This window comes from Conger conger, chromosome 1 (assembly GCF_963514075.1).
Source record: "Conger conger chromosome 1, fConCon1.1, whole genome shotgun sequence".
In the NCBI taxonomy this organism is placed as follows: domain Eukaryota; kingdom Metazoa; phylum Chordata; class Actinopteri; order Anguilliformes; family Congridae; genus Conger; species Conger conger.
Genome location: NC_083760.1, coordinates 71,545,246 through 71,563,607, shown reverse-complemented (window position 1 = coordinate 71,563,607; position 18,362 = coordinate 71,545,246). Strand labels below are relative to the sequence as shown.

The 18,362-nt window shown below is 39.7% G+C and overlaps 1 protein-coding gene across 2 annotated transcripts in view; it reads left to right on the top strand.

Annotated features, from left to right (window-relative positions):
* The first annotated feature begins 1,178 nt into the window (after window positions 1-1,178).
* The window catches only part of crppa (CDP-L-ribitol pyrophosphorylase A), a 31,614-nt gene continuing 14,430 nt past the window's right edge, over window positions 1,179-18,362 (top strand). Inside the window, exons 1-9 of one of the 2 annotated variants that reach the window (XM_061260393.1) lie at window positions 1,179-1,449; window positions 3,266-3,542; window positions 6,532-6,681; window positions 9,378-9,482; window positions 10,149-10,194; window positions 12,517-12,614; window positions 15,374-15,451; window positions 15,694-15,786; window positions 18,006-18,137. In XM_061260393.1, the coding sequence (XP_061116377.1) occupies window positions 1,442-1,449; window positions 3,266-3,542; window positions 6,532-6,681; window positions 9,378-9,482; window positions 10,149-10,194; window positions 12,517-12,614; window positions 15,374-15,451; window positions 15,694-15,786; window positions 18,006-18,137 (987 nt within the window). In that variant the 5' untranslated portion in view covers window positions 1,179-1,441. Of the gene's footprint in view, window positions 1,797-3,265; window positions 3,543-6,531; window positions 6,682-9,377; window positions 9,483-10,148; window positions 10,195-12,516; window positions 12,615-15,373; window positions 15,452-15,693; window positions 15,787-18,005; window positions 18,138-18,362 lie in introns of both variants that reach the window. The other variant, XM_061260383.1, reaches the window with a different exon arrangement.

Sequence of the window (18,362 nt, the reverse complement as noted above, 5' to 3'; positions counted from 1 at the left end):
GTCTATACTCAGGCTATCTATATGTTCACCTTTTCATTAGGATATTTTGTGTAGTCAAAGACGTGCCTCAGGAAGTGTATGCTACAAAGTGCAGGAGGTAATACCCTTCATTTACTATCTTAAAAGATTTTGTTCAAAAGAGATGATTACAATGTTCTTTCAAATGGAAACAAAGTATAAATTCCCAAAGTGGAAATATCCTCAATAGATTTAACTTGAGTCAACATGCACATACATTTTCAGAATACACCAAATAAACACCTTAATATTCAAAACTACGGATTCCCAAAGTGTATTCTAATTAATACATGTTAATTCCAAAGGGACACATTTTCCTAACTTTTACTCTAACTTTACCTGTTGGGAATCAGAAAGGCAAAAGTCGATTGTGCATACTTTCATTTGCACAGGTTGGTTATACTGTTGTAGCATCCCTTGTCCTCAGGAAACCACTCATGTGCCTACTTCACTGCCATACAAACATAGCCTGGGGTCAGATGTTCCCTTCCCTACCTTTTAAAGATTTAAGAACCAGCCATGCAGACATCCAATTTTATTTGACAGGTTTCCTGTGTAGTTTTATATGCAGACCATCCTGCATTATTTATAGCATAAATTATCTCAAACCGGCCTAACTGCTGCACTTCTTGTACACAACTTCATGCAGAAATCTAAATCCACCCCCCACCCAAAGCTGAGTTTTTTCTGTCCCTACTACATAAGCTACATGGAACCCTGAACAAGTGCTACTCCAGCTGAAAAGCTTATACTCATGACAGCACACACTTAGGTTAATATACATGCCTGAATGCAAAGCACAGTATTACACATTCAACTGAGAAAATGAAAGCAGTAAGCTATTAGACAGCAATGAACACTCTGTGAATGCTTATCAATGCAAGTATGCCATTTTATAGACCCTGATTAGTAATGGTTTCAAATATAGACACAAGTCTTTTTTCCCCAGCTATTCGGACTGTATGTGTGCACATCAACAAACTATTAGGCTGAGGTAAAACCATGCATAGCGAGACATAGCTTCATACCATAATAATACCAGTTGCAATTCATTCTGTTGAACAACATCATTTTCAGTCACTGACAGTGGCGAATTACAATGGTAATACTTCATGCCGCAGGCTAATTGCATGCTTCAATCAGGCTGTAGTGAGTCAAAGAGGTAGTGTAGTTGATTGAACTCAAAGTAGGTATGGTTATGCACAAGCAAGCGAATTTATACCAGTTAATCACGAGAAATAATACGCTTTACATATACATTTTGTTAAAAAGTAAAAAACGTACTTTCGGCGATATCGTTGCGAGTTTTACATGATAAAACTAAGCAACTGTCAGTAGGCAATTGACGTTCCCCGACAAAGCAAGCACAGCAAACGCATGTCAGATGGCTAGCTAGTTAGCTAGGAAGTTACTAGGCGCCCTAATGGTTAGGTAAGACAAGCTTTAATATTAATAATGAGTTGAAGTCATACGAGGTTCGGATCTGCACGGTTTACTACAAATGAATATGGGAATCGAATGATTATAGAAAACCATAAAAATCTAAATATGGAAACAAAAAGAGAGAATGTCGTCAGGCCGATAGATCCAGCGAATTTCCTTACAGAGGAGACCGGCTCCGAAGAGAAAAGTCCGGGATGTTTCAGCATTGATTTCACGGTGGCCGTTGTACTTCCAGCCGGTGGATCTGGAGAGAGAACAGGACTGTCGACACCAAAACAGTTCTGCACGTTTCTTAACAGACCGTTGATAAGCTACACTATTCAAGCCTTTGAGAGGTAACATTTAAGAAACTGTTCTTATTGGTACTTAGTTAGAGGAGTTCGGTCAACCAAGCGTTTACGTTCTTTATTACCACCACGCAGAACCTTAGCTATATTGCTAACCGTTTCTCTATTTCAGTTAATTTGGGTAGGTAGCTAGCGTTAGTGTTAGCTACAGTAACGACAGGTTTAACGAGTCATGCAGTTAACGGTCCATTTCCACAATGTGGCTACTTCCACGATTTTGCCAAGCCACGGTCGGCTGCAAAAATGCTAGTTGTAAATCCTATGGGAAGGGTGATCATAATGCGATTTTCTATAAGGATTATTTATTTGTATTGTAATCCAAAACATTTTTGTGCAAAATATCAATCGATTATTATTTTGATATTTTGATATTTTCAACCTTAATGTTACGTTACAAACACTGCACATTATGGCACTATGCAGACGAAGCAAGGCATGGCAGGTTTGGTACATGGAGATTCGGAGGTAGGCACAGTAGATGCTCATGCAATAACGTTACACTGCCTACAGACTAATAGCTGCCGGTATAATAACTGGTCACCTTTTACTACTTACTTGTTGCCTTCATTTCTCATAGAAATGATAGATTTTTCATCAGCTTGGGGACAGCTAGGTTTCTATATAGTAACTTAAAGTGACCACTTTATTAGGTATTTATTAAACTTACTGGTCTTCTGCTGCTGTAGCTCATCCACTTCAAGGTTAGATGTATTGTGTGTTCACTTCTGCATATCACTGTTGTAACTGTGTTTATTTGAGTTACTGCCTTTCTGTCGACTTAATCCTGTCTTGCCATTCTCCTCTGACCTCATTAACAGCTGTTAGTTTTTTTGAGTTTGTTGAGCTTTTGTTTATTGCATCATTCTTTACAAACTTCAAAGTCAAACTCTAGAGACTGTTGTGTGTGAAAACCCCAGGAAATCAGCAGTTTCTGAGATACTCAAACCATCCCATCTGGCCCGGACACTCATTCCATGGTCAAAGTCGCTTCGGTCATATTTCTTCCTCACTCTGATGTTTGGTCTGAACAACAACTGAACCTCTTTACCTGCATAGTTATATGCACTTATTTGCTATATGATCCACTAATTAGATCTTTGCAATAATGAGCTGGTCTACCTATTAAAGTACTAAATAAACTGAGTCTACTTTGAGAGTTAGGTTAGCCTGAGGTTATATACGTGAGGTATTTTGGTATAGAACGACACCGTATGCCATTTACATAGTATTGGGTACATCCAGACTTTGTGCGATTAATATTTATGGAAATTGACCCAGCCTTTAAAGCATGTACTGTATGGAGTGGTTTAAAATGATTTTGTTGGTAACTTTATTTACAAATGAAAATGTGTCCCAATCACAAACAAAGAAAGGTGCTATCCTGTGTATTTCAGTAAATGATGTCATAAAAGAAAAAGAAAAAATATTGGTAACCTTTTTTTTGTGTTTTTTTACAGAATAGCTTGGATTGAAAATATTGTTGTTGTCGTTGCCAAAGATAGCATTGATCTGATGGTGAATATTATTCAGCAGTTTGGTCACAAAAAAGTAAAAGTGGTCCTGGGGGGATCAACTAGACACAGGTCCATTTTCAACGGACTGCAGGCCTTCGGAGAAAGCGAAGAGGAATCGGCACTGAAAAAGCCAAAAGTGGTCATTATCCATGATGCAGTCAGGCCATTTGTTGAAGAGGACTTCCTTCTCAAGATAGCAATTGCAGCTAAGCAACAAGGGGTGGGTCCTGAATTAGCTTTTTGTTGTGTTTTGCTGTCTTTGTCTTGAGTATACCTTTAAAGTAGTGCGCAAAAATTGGGACGCCCCTGGTCAAAACTATTTTTTACAATTAATAATTTATAATTAATAATAAAGTGAACAGAAGCAAACCTGACCTCTAAATGGTACAACGTTAAACATGACACAGCTTGTAAACGTTTCCTGTAGCCAGCTAAGAGTCTTTCAATTCTCGCTTTTGGAATTTTTCCACATTCTTCCTGGCAGAACACCTCTAGCACAGAAATATTCTTCGGCCTCCTTGCATGTACGGCATGTTTGAGATATTTCCACAAATTTTCAAAATATTGAAGTCTGGGGACTGTGGTGGCCATTTCAAAAGCGTCATCCGTCTTCCCTGAAGGTACGTCATGGTACCCTGAATACCCAACCTCTCTTCAACTTCAGTGTCTTGACTGACCTTTGAACATTAGCCTCTAGAATTTCTTGATATTTGGTGGAATCCATTCTACTCGCACAATATTTCCTGTGTACCCAGCTGCCACATAACCCGAAAGCATAATGGATCTTCCTCCATGCTTCACAGTTGGCAAGGTGTTCTTCACTACAAAGGTTCATCCTTCTTTTTCTCCAAACATACCTTCTTTGATGGTGTTTTTGGGAATGGGAATTTTGGTTTTGTCAGTCCAAAGCACATTTTTCCAAAAGGCTTCAGGCCTCTCAATGTTTTCTTTTTCATACTTCAGACGCTTAATTTTGTGTTGAGGTTGTTCTTTCTGGCAACTCTGCTATATAGGTTTTTGTTGTTCAAGGTACGTTGTATTATTGTCCTGTGAACAGCTAGACCTGTGTTTTCCACTCTCTTTTTTTTGCAGCTCTTTTGCAGTGATGTGTGGGTTCTTCTGAGCATTTCTCACCAGGTCTTGGGCCATTCTATCTGAAATCTATCTTGGTCTTCCAACACTGCAACATTTAAAGTTCAGGTTTGCTTTTAATCATATATAGATTCATTATAACAGACATTTAAACCAGGGGTGCCCAAATTTTTGCACCCCACTGTATAAGGTTAACTGATGTTTAACAGGCTGAATACACTTGCTGGGAACTGGGAGCATGAATCGTAGTGATTGACCAGGCCAGTTACACTTCATTGAATGGAGAAAAGTGCAGTAACATTGCTGCTCCATTCAATGGAGACATTTGAAGCATGTTTGTTTAACCAAGTTGTCCTTAGATTCCTTTGTCAATTAATCCAGCTGTTGTTTTTTCTGTCAATATATCTGATGTTATCTTTTTTCATTTTGTGTAGATGTGGAGCAGTTACACTCACTGACTTTCAAAGTGTATCATGGTTTTGTTTTACACCATGCAATATAAAACATCTTATAATTGCCTGAAATTGAAAGCACTTTTAAGCCATTGCTTTGCAAAATCTTGACAGATATTAACAGTTGTTTTACAAGAGCATTCTGGTGTAATTATGTGGTTGAATGATTCTGAAGATAACAGGTTTGGGGCTCATGTGCATGTGTATACATGTAGAAAACTTTAGTATGAGATGTCATATGACTACTCAGTCTTAAAATCAAAGCTTTTTTTTATTGCGAGTGCTATAACATGCATGAGCTGATTTGTCCACTTAGAAGCAATGGCAAGCCTTATAGATACTCAGGAGGATTGAACAAACATGATAATTTTAGGATCTTGCTTGAAATATATAGAAGTATTATTTACAGAGCATACAAAAGAGAATACTGGGTGTCATTTTTAAATTTGTACATTTCTTCAGAAAAAGGCATGGTATGAGGGAAGTGAATAACTTTCTGAAAAAATGTCATGCATGAATGAAATATAATGCCTTTATAAGCACTCATAAACCTTAATGGCGCACTTACACTTACACACTTACTACCACATACCATGAATAGCACTTGAGTTAGGAATGGAGACAGTACACCCTTTGATTGGCTTCTATTAGTTGGAATCAATGTTGGGGATTTTATTGTTATAAGGAAACATTAACAATGGCACATTAGGCCAAATATCAAATTTTTAAATACAGGGAACAATTAGGAGTTTAATGCCAAAAAGTCAACAACTACGCCTGTTTTCAGAATGTTGAAGCAAATGGAAAGGCTTCACTGCCAAAGGCAAAAGCTTTTCAGGGTGAATTTGGAGTGCTTTCTTGCTTTTTTGATATGTGACTTCTAAAGGAAACGGTAGTCTGGATTTCATTAACATGTCACTAGCACCCTGGGATTAAAGTGTCCACTGAGAACTATGCGATTGTTATTGATTTTATCAATATGTGGAACACACGTCATTCCTACTGTAGTTCATGTGTTAGCATTCACTGATATTGTGACTGCTGATAGCAGCAAAAGAATGAATTGTGAAGTCTACCAAAGCATCTGGTCTGGTTCAATCAAATGCCTCCAAACACATTGGACGGTGCTTCATTGCACAGCAAGTAAATTATCACAAACATCTTCGTAATATTGTTCAAAACAGTTTGTTTTGTTAAGTCTATTGTTTGGCAAACTTTGTTATACCTGCACTAAGGAAATGACTGAATACAACCGACTAATCAGAAACAGCTGAGAAACCTATTATCCCAACATTAGCTATGGAGGTAAGAGTAGGCTGGCAGTCAGAGGGTTGTCGGTTCCCCCACCCATGTGTCGCACCATCCCTGAGCAAGACACCTAACCCCACACAGTTGCTCCCAACAAGGTGGTTGGTGCCTTGCATGGCAGCCAGTCGCCATTCGTGTTTGGGAAGGAAATTAGCTAGAGAAACTGCTCTTCAGTGATAGCACACAGAGATGTAAGTGATAAGACTTATGTTCTCCAATGACTCTGGAGAACAGTGTTGTTAATGTATGCATGTATGTTGTTAATGTATGTATGCATAGCTAAGGAAATTCTTTGTCAGTATGAGTTTTGTTTCAAGTCAGTGATTTTAAGTTTACAATCAATTCTAATTTTTGTAGGCTTCTGGAGCTATAAGACCTCTTGTGTCTACGGTGATTGCTACAACATCTGAGGGCTACTTGGATCATTCTCTGGAGAGAGCCAAATACAGAGCAAGTGAGATGCCCCAGGGCTTCCTCTATGATGTCATCCATCAGGCTTATGTACAGGTAAGACCTGCACATATTACTGTAGGATGGATAATCCAGAATGATACGGAATTGGTCCTACAATATCCAGCTGCATAAATGGGTATTGCATTTAAACAGAATACTCAATGTGTCTTTGTGTGAGTCTGCTGAGCTAGCAGGTTAGGAATGAAATGTAAAGAGTCAAGGCTAAGGCGGCATGGATGGTGCAGTGGGTAGCACTGCCGCCTCACAGCAAGGAGGTCCTGGGTTCAAATCCCCATCGGCCGGGGCCTCTCTTGTGTGCAGTTTGCATGTTCTCCCCGTGTTTGCGTGGGTTTCCTCAGGGTACTCCGGTTTCCTCCCACAGTCCAAGGACATGCAGGTTAGGCTGATTGGAGAGTCTAAATTGCCTGTAAGTATGAGTGTGTGAGTGAATGGTGTGTGTGCCCTGCGATGGACTGGCGACCTGTCCTGGGTGTATTCCTGCCTTTTGCCCAATGTATGCTGGGATAGGCTCCAACCCTGTTCAGGATAAGCGGGTAAGGATAATAAATGAATGAATGAATGAGTCAAGGCTAGTGCTGTTGTGTTTGTATCATGTCTTGGTGCCAAAAACAACAACACTGCCCACAACTATGGCCAGTTTCCAATGAAGTGCCAGCACAATTAGCTGGCTATGGCTAGATGCACATTTTCCAATTGTGGCCTCATGTTAGTATGATGAGTTCAATGATATAGTGAGATATGTCTCGCTAGGCTACAGTCTGCTTCTGGGATATGACAAATCCATCCATGTAGATATCTACACAGACCACAGCCTATTGATGTGGCAAGCTGCTTCTGGCCACTTGTGTCATGTTAAATGCCACACTATGTCAGAGCCTTGTTGCTGGCTGAGATTTGGCTTTATTGTGGCTCCCCCCCGATTGGGTTTAGCAACCAAATCTGTGCAGCTTGTGTACTATCATTCCAAGTGGTATCTGGGCCATATTATTATGGTGGATGTGGGCCAAATCTGGGTCATATACATCACGGTGATGTCATCTCTCATCTCTGTCCTTAAGAACACCAAGTCCGGCAGTTTTCAACTGCCCCTCCCAAATGCTTGCTAAAGCACAATAAAATGACCTTTGGGATAGGATTTATGTTCACAGAATAATTACTGCCTTGAAGTGCCTCTAAGATGACAAAAGGCTTTCTAACACTCGAACGAGACATTAGTCCTCTGCCATTGTTCATTGTTCCCTAGATGTGCTGGAACCTGCAGGCTTTCATGCTGAAGGTTTTGTGGTGCAGTTGCTATCATTTTCACGATGGTTTGATTATGTGAGCCAGAAAAAATAAACCGCACAGTAATTCAGTTCTGGCACAATACTGAATGTTTGTGCTTCAGAACAAAACAGTCACAGTTTTCACAGAGAATAAGAGTAATTATCATTCTTGGTGATTTGCAATATAGCTATATTAATGCTGTGACAGTGAAGTCTGGCACTGTTTCCTGAATGGCGGGCAGTTTGTTTGGGAGAAAGGGGACACAAAATGTAATGTTCTTATATCCAATTCAACAGGTGGAATAACTGCTATTACTATTTATTTGACTTGCTGATTCCTACCTTAAAATATTGACTGAAATTCTTGTCACATGCCACATGCCATTGAAATTACTTCTGACAGTTGTATGTCCCATAGGGCTATAAAATAGTGGATTTGTAATTTTCTGAACCTTATCTCTATCTCTCACTTCTTTCTAGCGGTAGTTTAGTTCTGGCAGATCGCAATTTAGATAACAGCTTTCATGGGCTTGAAGAAGCAGGGCATGAGCTTTATGTATTCCTTTGGAACCCAAATTGTCTGTTTTTGTTTTGATTTCTGGCATAAAAAAGTTTTTCATTACTTGGACACCATGTTGATTTTGGCACCTCTTTCAGTCATAAATAGATTTTGCTATTTAGGGTAGGGTAGGCTTTGTGGAAAAACATAAGAAATATATTTTCATTTTCTCTTGAAGCCGTGTGAAAAATAAAGTGAAATGAGTGGCTGCTTTGTACGGCAGTAGGCATTGTGTTAGGTTGACTGCCACTTTTTTCTTTTCCGACCAGAAAGGGTCAGGTATCTGTCAGCCGAGCGCTTTAGGACATTCAAAAAAGAAGAGAAAAATAACGTCAGGGTTTGAGCGAGCCACACATTCGCTGTGTGGATGTTTGACATGTATTTGAGGCTAGCGGTAAGTCACTCAGGGCTGAATAGACAAAGAGGAGTCACACAATCCCATTCCTGATGTACCCCTTTGTAAAGAGGGGAACAGTAAAGGTTAAATTACTGTAGGACCATTCAGATTTCTCACTTCATGTCCCTTCCAGTAACCAAGCCCCATGAAAACACCAGCTCTTTAAATGAGATAAAATATTGCTCACTTATTTTCTCAGATAGCATTCACATTATCCATTAGGTATGAGGTAATAGTACAGGTAATCTGGTGTTCATTACAATCTGTTGAAAACATTTTCTTGTTCCTTAGAACTCTTTCAAACAAAGCAGTTGAACAGGAGAAGTGTTTGCACTACATTCTGTTAGGATCTATCATATTCTCTTTACATTCCTCTTTGTGTGTACAGTAAATACAAATGTATATAAACAAAGTTCCAACTTTTTATGTTTTCTCACTGGAGGCACTGTGTGTGGATGCTGCTGTGGTACTGTGGGATTAACCCATTGTGTCCCCGTTCTGTCCCCAGTGCAGTGAGACGGATTTTGAGTTTGGGACAGAGTGTCTCCATCTGGTCCTGCAGTACTGTGGTACCAATGCCAGACTCATCGAGGGCCCACACACGCTGTGGAAGGTGAGGTCATGTGAAGTATTGAGTGGTGTAGAACAGTGATCCCAGCAATACCATGAATCAGTGTTAAAGGCCCACTCGGTCGTTTACACTGAACGTTTTTGGTTGCTTTTCGACTAAAAGGGACGTAGATGGCAACTAAGTACCTTGGTGGATCATGGTATTTCATGTCCTGCACTAGTGTTTTGGTTCCTTGGGCAATAACTTTGCTTAGCCCACTTAACTCTATATTGCTGAGCCTTTACTGTTTGCATAAGGCTACGGTGGCAATGTCAAGTGCATCTAACGTAGTTAGGCATGGTTTATTTGGCAAAATGTTAGCAAACTATTCTTGCGATATCTTGCCTGACGAGTGAGCCATCATTTCCACGATGAAGAGCGTAGGAAAGACTCCAAAACATCTGTTATATAATGCATAGAAGAAGAATGAAATGTGGGAGACGGAAGATGACCAAGTGTTGGGCTGCAATCTGACAGGCTAGCAGGGGTAGAGCTGTGGTTGAAGGATTGATCTGAGCAGCAGTTTTCAATAGTGCTCAGTGCTGCAGTGTGGAGCAGCAGCCATAGGAGATGTGTGGAGCAGTGGTTTGAGCAGCAAATTGAGTGACAGTACAAACATGTTTGTCTTCTGCATGGCCCATGATCAAAATTGTTTTTTTTTTCGAATAGGTGACCTACAAAAAAGATCTTTTGGCTGCTGAATCAATAATTAAAGGTTTGTGCTTTTCTGTATTTCCATGTAAATTAACAAATCCCACTTTGAATTTCCCTGTTTATTGTAAATCCTCTGACTCAATGATCAAAAATCCTTAAAGAAAACAACTTGAATCTGACCCTGATCATATCAGCCATCAGTGGGATTCCATTATTATTATATAATGACTTCTTTTTATGTGTAATACAGTATATGCAAATCTGTCAGTCAACTGCATTCCAGGTGGTAAGTTTAGTACACCAAAATTATTATGTTTGGAAGTACATGAATACATGATAAAAAAAACAAAAACTGAAATATGTTGTGTTGGATAAAACATGCAAATGTGTACTATTATCCAAATGTCAGAACTCCTGGCAATAAGATTAACACATCAAATTTGACTTTGAGGAGAATTGTGTTTGGAAGTACACAAAGAAATGATTTAAAAGAAGTGAAATGTATACGAGTTGGCATGTGTGAGTGTGTATGTGTGTGCACACACTGAGACAAGGCTTTGGCAGGCAGAGAAGGTGTTTGTGGGCCAAGGACTTTGGCATGTCAAGACATGGTTGGACCACAACAAGAAAAATACAATACAACACAACATGACTGCCCAAATGAGAAGTGTGGCTTGATTCAGCAGATATCCAGTTCTCCAACTGGCACTGTATACAGTGATACTATTGTTGGGATATATAATTATCTGACCACATTTATGTTTAAATTGCAGAAAGATACCACTGCACTAAATTATTATTGGTTTTATCCGATGGAGAAATTATGGAAAATTATTGTGTACAGATTAGAGAATGTGATATGTTATAAATGCAAAAGATTTGCAAACGGTCTGCTTAGCCCAATTCAGTAACAGTAATCTAAATGACAATAAAGGGAGTATGATTCAATTGATGTATGGGTGTCCACAGCAGTAGTTTAATTAAATGAACAACAGCCACCCCCCTACATGCACAGGCATGTTTTATGAGTTCAGGCTTTGTATCATTATGGCTATCCTGTGCGTGCGTGCGTGCGTATATGTGCGCATGTGTATGCGTGTGCATATGTACGTCAGAGCTGTACATCTGTGGACAGATCCTTCACACACCCCATGCCTGGCTATAAAATTGCAGGGACCACACCCTCAACTGGTTCTTGAATACTTCCATCTGTAAATAATGAAGCTTCCATCAGTTATCGCTTGCAGTGTTGTTAGCTATGTCCTTCAGGGGGGCTTCCTCTTCTTTCTGGTGTCAACTCTATTTGGAAGCCAACTCTAAAGAGAATGCTTGAATTTTAAGAAATCAGATATTAAGAGATATTACTTTATATTATTGCAAATTGTATGGAATTTAGGCTGCACTGAATGGATGAATTTCATTCCAGACAAGACTAACATTATCACAACATATGATTTAGACATACTCATTTGTACAGTAACTTAATTTCCCAATATGTAATAAACACCTTGATTTCATTTGATCCTCCATTTGTAATCTTGAAATAAGAATTCATACGTATATTTCTATTGTTAAAATTAACCAATCCTGCTACATGAATATTGTTTTATGTATGGTATCTAAACCTAAATTATGCGATAAAAGAGGGGCAATGCAGGCAAAAGAGCAAGCCTAAACTTGACTGTAAATATTTGTCTTTCAGCTCTTTAGCAGACTTGAATGCTCTCTTGCTTTCTTGTAGAAGTTGTACCTAGTATTTAAAACCGTTGTGTAATACAGACAGCGGGATAATTTGTATTTCCATGCAGCTTATACGTATTTAATGTAGATGAGTCAACATTCCTTCATTTCAAAGACACGGTTTATGTTAATACTCATAACCTCGTAATATTTTGGTGGTTCAATGTATTATGCATGTTTGCAATCTGAAGAGAATCCTTACTCTGTTTAAATACCGTCTCAATGTAACAATGGTATGCATTGTTAAAGGTGGGAATTTCATTGACTGAACTCCTCCGTATTAAAGTCAATTCTTTTGAAGAGGATTCATTAGATTATCACCCCAGAAACATGAGATTGGGAAGATACTTTTACATATAAAAATATGTCCCATTTTAATGTAGGATGCTTGCTATATAAACTAGCAGGATCATTTTAATTCTCAAAAGCTAGTTTTCTGGCTCCTTACGATGAGGGCATTTCCTCTTTGCATGTTTCAGCTTTGAAAGAGGGAATTAGCTTGGAGGAAATCCTGAGCATCAAGCACGCCAAGATCCTGCAGCAGTTTTCTCTCGTCACCTCGTCAACCGCAGCGATACAGGAAAGCTATTCTGGAGACAGATTAAGGCCTAAGTCATATTCAAACAATCCCCTCTCCTTTCAGAGACGCTTGCGCAGACGGCCTGTGTTGTCGCAGGTCAGTGTGAGGAATCCTCCAGGTTAGCGGGGGCCCTGCAGAAAACGCTGGGATCTCAGGACATGGTAAGGGGCTGATGGTGGTAACAGCCGTTTGGGCCATCGTGGATTCGGGTGGCCTGGTCAAACATTTATATGTATTTTTTAATGCTATGTGCAGTCACAGGCAGCCAAGCAGCACTGATCGGGAGCTGGACGTTGGGGCCCCTCTAACCACTGAAACAGTGTCTTAAGATGAGCCAGTCGAGCAGCCAGAGACCCCAGATATTTGATGCAATAAAATACAACCATTAGCTATCAGTAGGTTTAGCATTATATTATATAGCAGTATTCGTTTCATATGGACCAATCCCGTCAATAAACCTAACCAATCAAATGATAGTCTACTCTTGAAATCATAAAGTGCATAACGTATGGGCCAGTACTTGGCTTTGCATACCTTTTTCCTGTCTGTGAGGCTTGTGCCGCTAGCATCCACACTGTCCACGCTAGCATTTAAGCCTCATGTGGGTCATTGAGCTACACTTCATTTGAATGGTCCCAGTATTAGAGGTCATTGACTGCTCTGGGTAGACTGACACACTCTTCCTCTTGTGGACCTTCACTCATGCCCTTGGCCGGGGAAGAAACGACGGAGCTCTGTGCTCATATTTCACAGGAATTGGGTAAACCCAGTTTACATCAGCTCAATTATGCTCTCATTTATCCCAATCTTTACAGAGGACTCGCTTCCAAGATAGCCCCCTTGGTTTAATTACAGCTTCCAGAGATATTAAAACGAATACGTCTTCTACAATGGCTGATGCCAGAATTGTAGGTGCATGACGCGCTGTGTTTTACCCTCGGCATGCTGGCATACGCCCCCCTTTATGTCGGCCTGCACCCTTCATCTTCCTTGGCTGTGGAATCCCGGTGGAGCTGAGGAGACGTATGGGTTCATTTCGGGCAGGCTGATTGGGAACAGGTCTGAGTGTGCTCAGGTGGCAGCTAGCCTGGGCTCATGTTCCTGTGCGCACGTGTCTCATGCAGATACATTACTCCCAGGGGTGGATGGGAGGCAGGGAGAGAGAGTGAGCGAGTGAGCTAATACAGTGCTTTCAGTGTATAATATTACTATCATTAAATCTTTTTTTTTGGTTTCCTACAGGTGTGGTTTACCTGTTTATCTAAGGGGAGTCATTGCTTGTGATCAGATTTCGGACTCTTTAAATTGCTTAAAAAGACAAGGAAAGAAATTTACCAAACTTCTTAAAATCAGCCTGGTCAGACCTCTTGATTTGCATACTTATTATTTTTTATAACCGACACTTTTCTGAGCCATGTCCCAATTAAGTGATAAACCTAATTGGAGCATTTGTCATATATAGTTGGTTGATTATGACAGAGTACACAAAGGGAAAGTAAAGCATAACATTTTTTCATTATCACGCAGAATTTCACACAACAATTGTGTGAAAGTGCTCTCTTGCTCTCTTGAGAGTTATGCATGCTGGGCTTCATTATGAGGTTCATGTGGAGACAGACCTTCCTGTATGACCATCTAATGCTGCTCAACTCCCAGCTGAAAGATTTCAGTACATCTACAGTCATCTGTAGTTTTGTGTAAATTGCCATTCAAATATTAAGATTATAATTAAGATATGAAGATAAGAATAACTATAATTTAAACTCCACAGAGAATTAACCAAAAAATGAAATGCAATCACAGTCTTCAAACTTGAACCCTGTCAAAATGTGTGGTTTGAACTGAAGATGACAATCTGAAGGATCTGAAGGATCTTGTATGGTGGAATGGTCAAAGATTTTCCCATATATGCTCATGCATCTTTTAAAATAATATAAATATTAAATATTATTCAGTCGTGTTAACCTGGAAAAAAGATGGTGCACAAAGTACTGAAAATAAGAATTAATAGTACATTTTATTAGAATGAAAGCATATAATTTTCTCAGTTTCTAGTTTAAAATATGGCTCAATAACATATTTTATAGAGCCTTTCTGCTTATCTTTATCAAGTGTGTCAATAATTTAGCAGTGAACTATATGTACAATATCACAGGTTATATGGCCATTCAACAGGATTTTACTCCATTTTGTGGTCAATGGTATGCCCAACCTGGTTTCGATCATGTCAGAAATCATATCCTCATGAATCAGCACTTTCTGGCTGAAATGGGTTTTTTATTTAACCCACATTTGGTTATCTCTACTGAAGAATTCAACTTTTCCATCTGTTTCCTATAACAATTGCATACTTCCCATTGGTTTTGTTATTCTAACATTTAAATAGCTGAATCGAGAGCATGTGCCGAGCTCAGATCCGGCTTGTTTTGCTTTTTTGTACATTTCCTCAGTGCTCATTGATGCTGCACCCCGACTGATTGCTGAGATCATTGTGATTTAGTTGAATACGTAAAATGTTCTGCAAGCTTCATGATTTTCTCATTTCGGGTCAAGAAAACAAGCTATACATATGGGGTAAACAAAGAGCCACACAAGTATCATATATGGAGGCAGAATATAGAAAGTTAATCAGTTCTATCAGAATTTGAGGCTAACATCTGTGTATCTCATTTCAGTCACCTCAGCTCAGATGTAGGTTATTGCATTAAGATGTGTTTTTAGTGGCGTAAATAAACTGTTTGTTTTTAGCTGTTAAAATGTTTTGGTGTTGGAAGATGCAATTACTGACTGGTGAAGAAAAGCTATGAAGCATTGAGGAACTGCAAGAGTGCGAGTATGCAAAATGCAGGGTGTAACGTTTTGATCTTATCAGGAAACAAATGCTATCTATAATTTTATTTTTTTGTTTTATTCCTCAAAGCATGTGGACATCGTGCCGACTTCACTGAGAAGAAGCAGCGCGTTCATATCAAAGACCTGGAACTTTGTCCATGTCACTGTAAGTTCAGAAAGTACTGATAGTAACATGAAATAATTGAAAACAGCCATATCAATCACAATGTTTAACAGTTCATTGGTTCTTCAAATAATAATTAAGTATGCCAAGATTTTTGGCAAAGTAGACAAGCAAGTGCAAAGCATATGTGAAATTGGTGGTTTTTGTATTCATATTTTATTGTGCTTGTGTCTTCACTTTAAATATGGTTTGTTCAGACACATTTCCGTGTGCTTTTCTCATAGGTTAATTCCGCGGGCTTGGCTGATGTAGAAGAGCTGGTGAAGACATTTGAGGAGACTGCTCATTCAGTTCTGTATTCAGTTGTTCTGATTTTGGTAAGATGTGGTATAAATCTTGCAATAAGTACAGTTGCAATTGTATGGGTGCCGATGAAGATGTGTTGCAGTAATACTGGAGCAGACCTTGCATGACCAGTGGAGAATTTCACACTTCACACAGCTCACCTCTTCCATCAGGGTGCTTGGGTATGGCTTTTGGACAGTCGGGGGTGTCTTATCTTAGGGATGTGACGTTAAGTCTCGGTGGGATGGCTATGAAATGTGATTTGGGTTGTGAATTTTCTTCGAGAGTTTGAGAGGTGTCCTTTTTCCCCCCAAATTTTCTTTCCTACACCGCAAATAAACCATCCCATGATTACATTTTCGTTTTTTCTGGAACAGACATTATCTCTGGTGGGAGGCATACGTATTTTATATACAGTACTGTACAAAAGTCTTATGCACCCTAGATTTGTACAATTTTCCATTATTTTCATTATTATTGCTCTTATGATTGTTTTCTTGCTGTTTGTTTGCTTACAATTTTTGATAGTCTTAGAGTTATGTTTAGGACAGAGACTTTCACTTAAATGTTTGAAAACCAAAATTATAATGAATCCGTCAAAGCCACAAGGAAGCATTTTCCACCAAGGAAAGGCTTTTATTTTCTTTTGAAGATGACTTTTTCACCCTAAGAATAATATAATTACCAAAACAAAGCAGTGGAAACAGAGCCGGGAGCTTCACTCTTCTGGTTCATTTCCAGCATACCTCCCTCAAAACAACTCCATTTTAATCACTGCACATGTCATGCATTATAACTTGATTAAACTTGCACCCTGATTTGCTAAAGGTTGCCCTTGCATTGAAAAGAAGTTGCACAGAAAGACTGTACCTACATGGAGCTGTGCTCCAGGATGCTTGCAGGTGGGATTGTCTCCCTGTCATGCGGAGTGAAAGCATTTGTGAGGCGCATATTTGACTCTTTTGAGAAAAGTGCTTCAGGTAGAAAGTTTGTGGTGCATTATTAGAAAAGGATTCTAGTTCATAACAGCCATTGGGTACACATAAAGCCTTTATAAGCTGTGAGGCAAATGCAGATTTCTCTTGGAAAATTGTACGAAGCAGCTGCTGGATTTTGTGATTGTTGGTGGAAACCCTAAAGGCCACAGTTTGTGGTCTATGACCTGTGACCTGCATCAGATGGTTATGCTGTAGTTACTAGCAGCTGAAAATAATAACCTTATGATACTGCAATACTATATAATTGAGTTTTGCATAGTCTGTGAATCTATGAAGAGCTGTATTTCCTTTTGGATTACCTACTCGAGCCCTGAAGCTATAATTTGGTTCAGCTCAAAAACACACGTATCAGCATGAATTTGGCACATGTTACACTTTAATGAATGGAAGAAAAAAAAACCATGAAATTATCCAGCAGTTACTGAATTTGTTTGAGGTTGTAAAAGGCAAATTTCCTGACAAATGTAAAATGGTAAAACGGAGCAAGGGCCTGACCATAAGAGAAGACTGTGCCCTGTATTTGAGATATCGAAGGCTTTGCTGCTTGGCCATTAGTCATTAGCCAGATATGACAGAGTCTGCGATGGAAGCACAAAATGTCCTTTGTCCTCCCAGAGAAGGCTGGGTTTAAATTGGCATTGGTTACTCGGGTTTCCTCTGCATTCATTCCTTCCAACAAGGCATCAGTCACCCACAGGCGAGGAGTTGTCATCCGTGAGAGCTGTGTCTCTCCTCCGATGGCCTTTGCATCAGACGAGTGCACGGACCTCAGCTATAGTGGTCTGAGCAACACATGCGTGTGGCACAGCAGAAACCAGAGAGGCGTAATTGGCCTGTCTTGTTGGGGTTACATTCGTTGTCTGTAATCCTTTAATTCCCATTATTATTACCTCAGTCTCCTAAATGATCGTATTAATTGTGCAGGTGTGTACCATTTACCATTATCTCTGTAGGTCTTATGGGGGATTTATACAATTCTAATTGTCTAATTTATTTCAAAATGTCAACTGTTGTGAATTATTTTTCAAATTTAGGCCAAACGTAAAAGGTGGAGGCCTCCTCTGACATGTGTTTACTCAGATAATTGAAACATGACCAAATTGCTTCCTGTCTTCCCTGGCAGATGTCTAAAGCAGACAGGAGTGTTCAGTGATACGGATGGTAATGTGCTTTAATTGCTTCAGGGTCTCCTGCGGCAGGGATCACCGGTGATGCGGTGTTTCCTGATGAGGTGCATGCTCCTGTGTTTATAGGTTCATCTAGACGTGTCGGAGCAGACCTCTGCCAGCGAGAGGATGGCAGCACTGGGTGGCATCAGGAGCCTTGCAGCGGAAGCAAAAAGGAAAAATATTTTGCTTTACGGCATCCTGCTCAATCCCGTAAAGGTATGCCTTGTGCTGTCTTCAGCTCTCCTGAGCCTTCCTACTCTTCAAAAGCTCTAAGTAAATTAGTAGCTGCCCAGGAATGTACTTTTGTAAAATGAAAGAAAAACAACAAGGAAAATATTTTGCTCCCCTCTCCGAAGTCTTGTCTCCTCTTGTAGGTGCTCGGGGGGCAATATGTGCTGTCTGCACTGTGTGTTGGTGGGGTGGGGGGGGGTATGGGGGGGC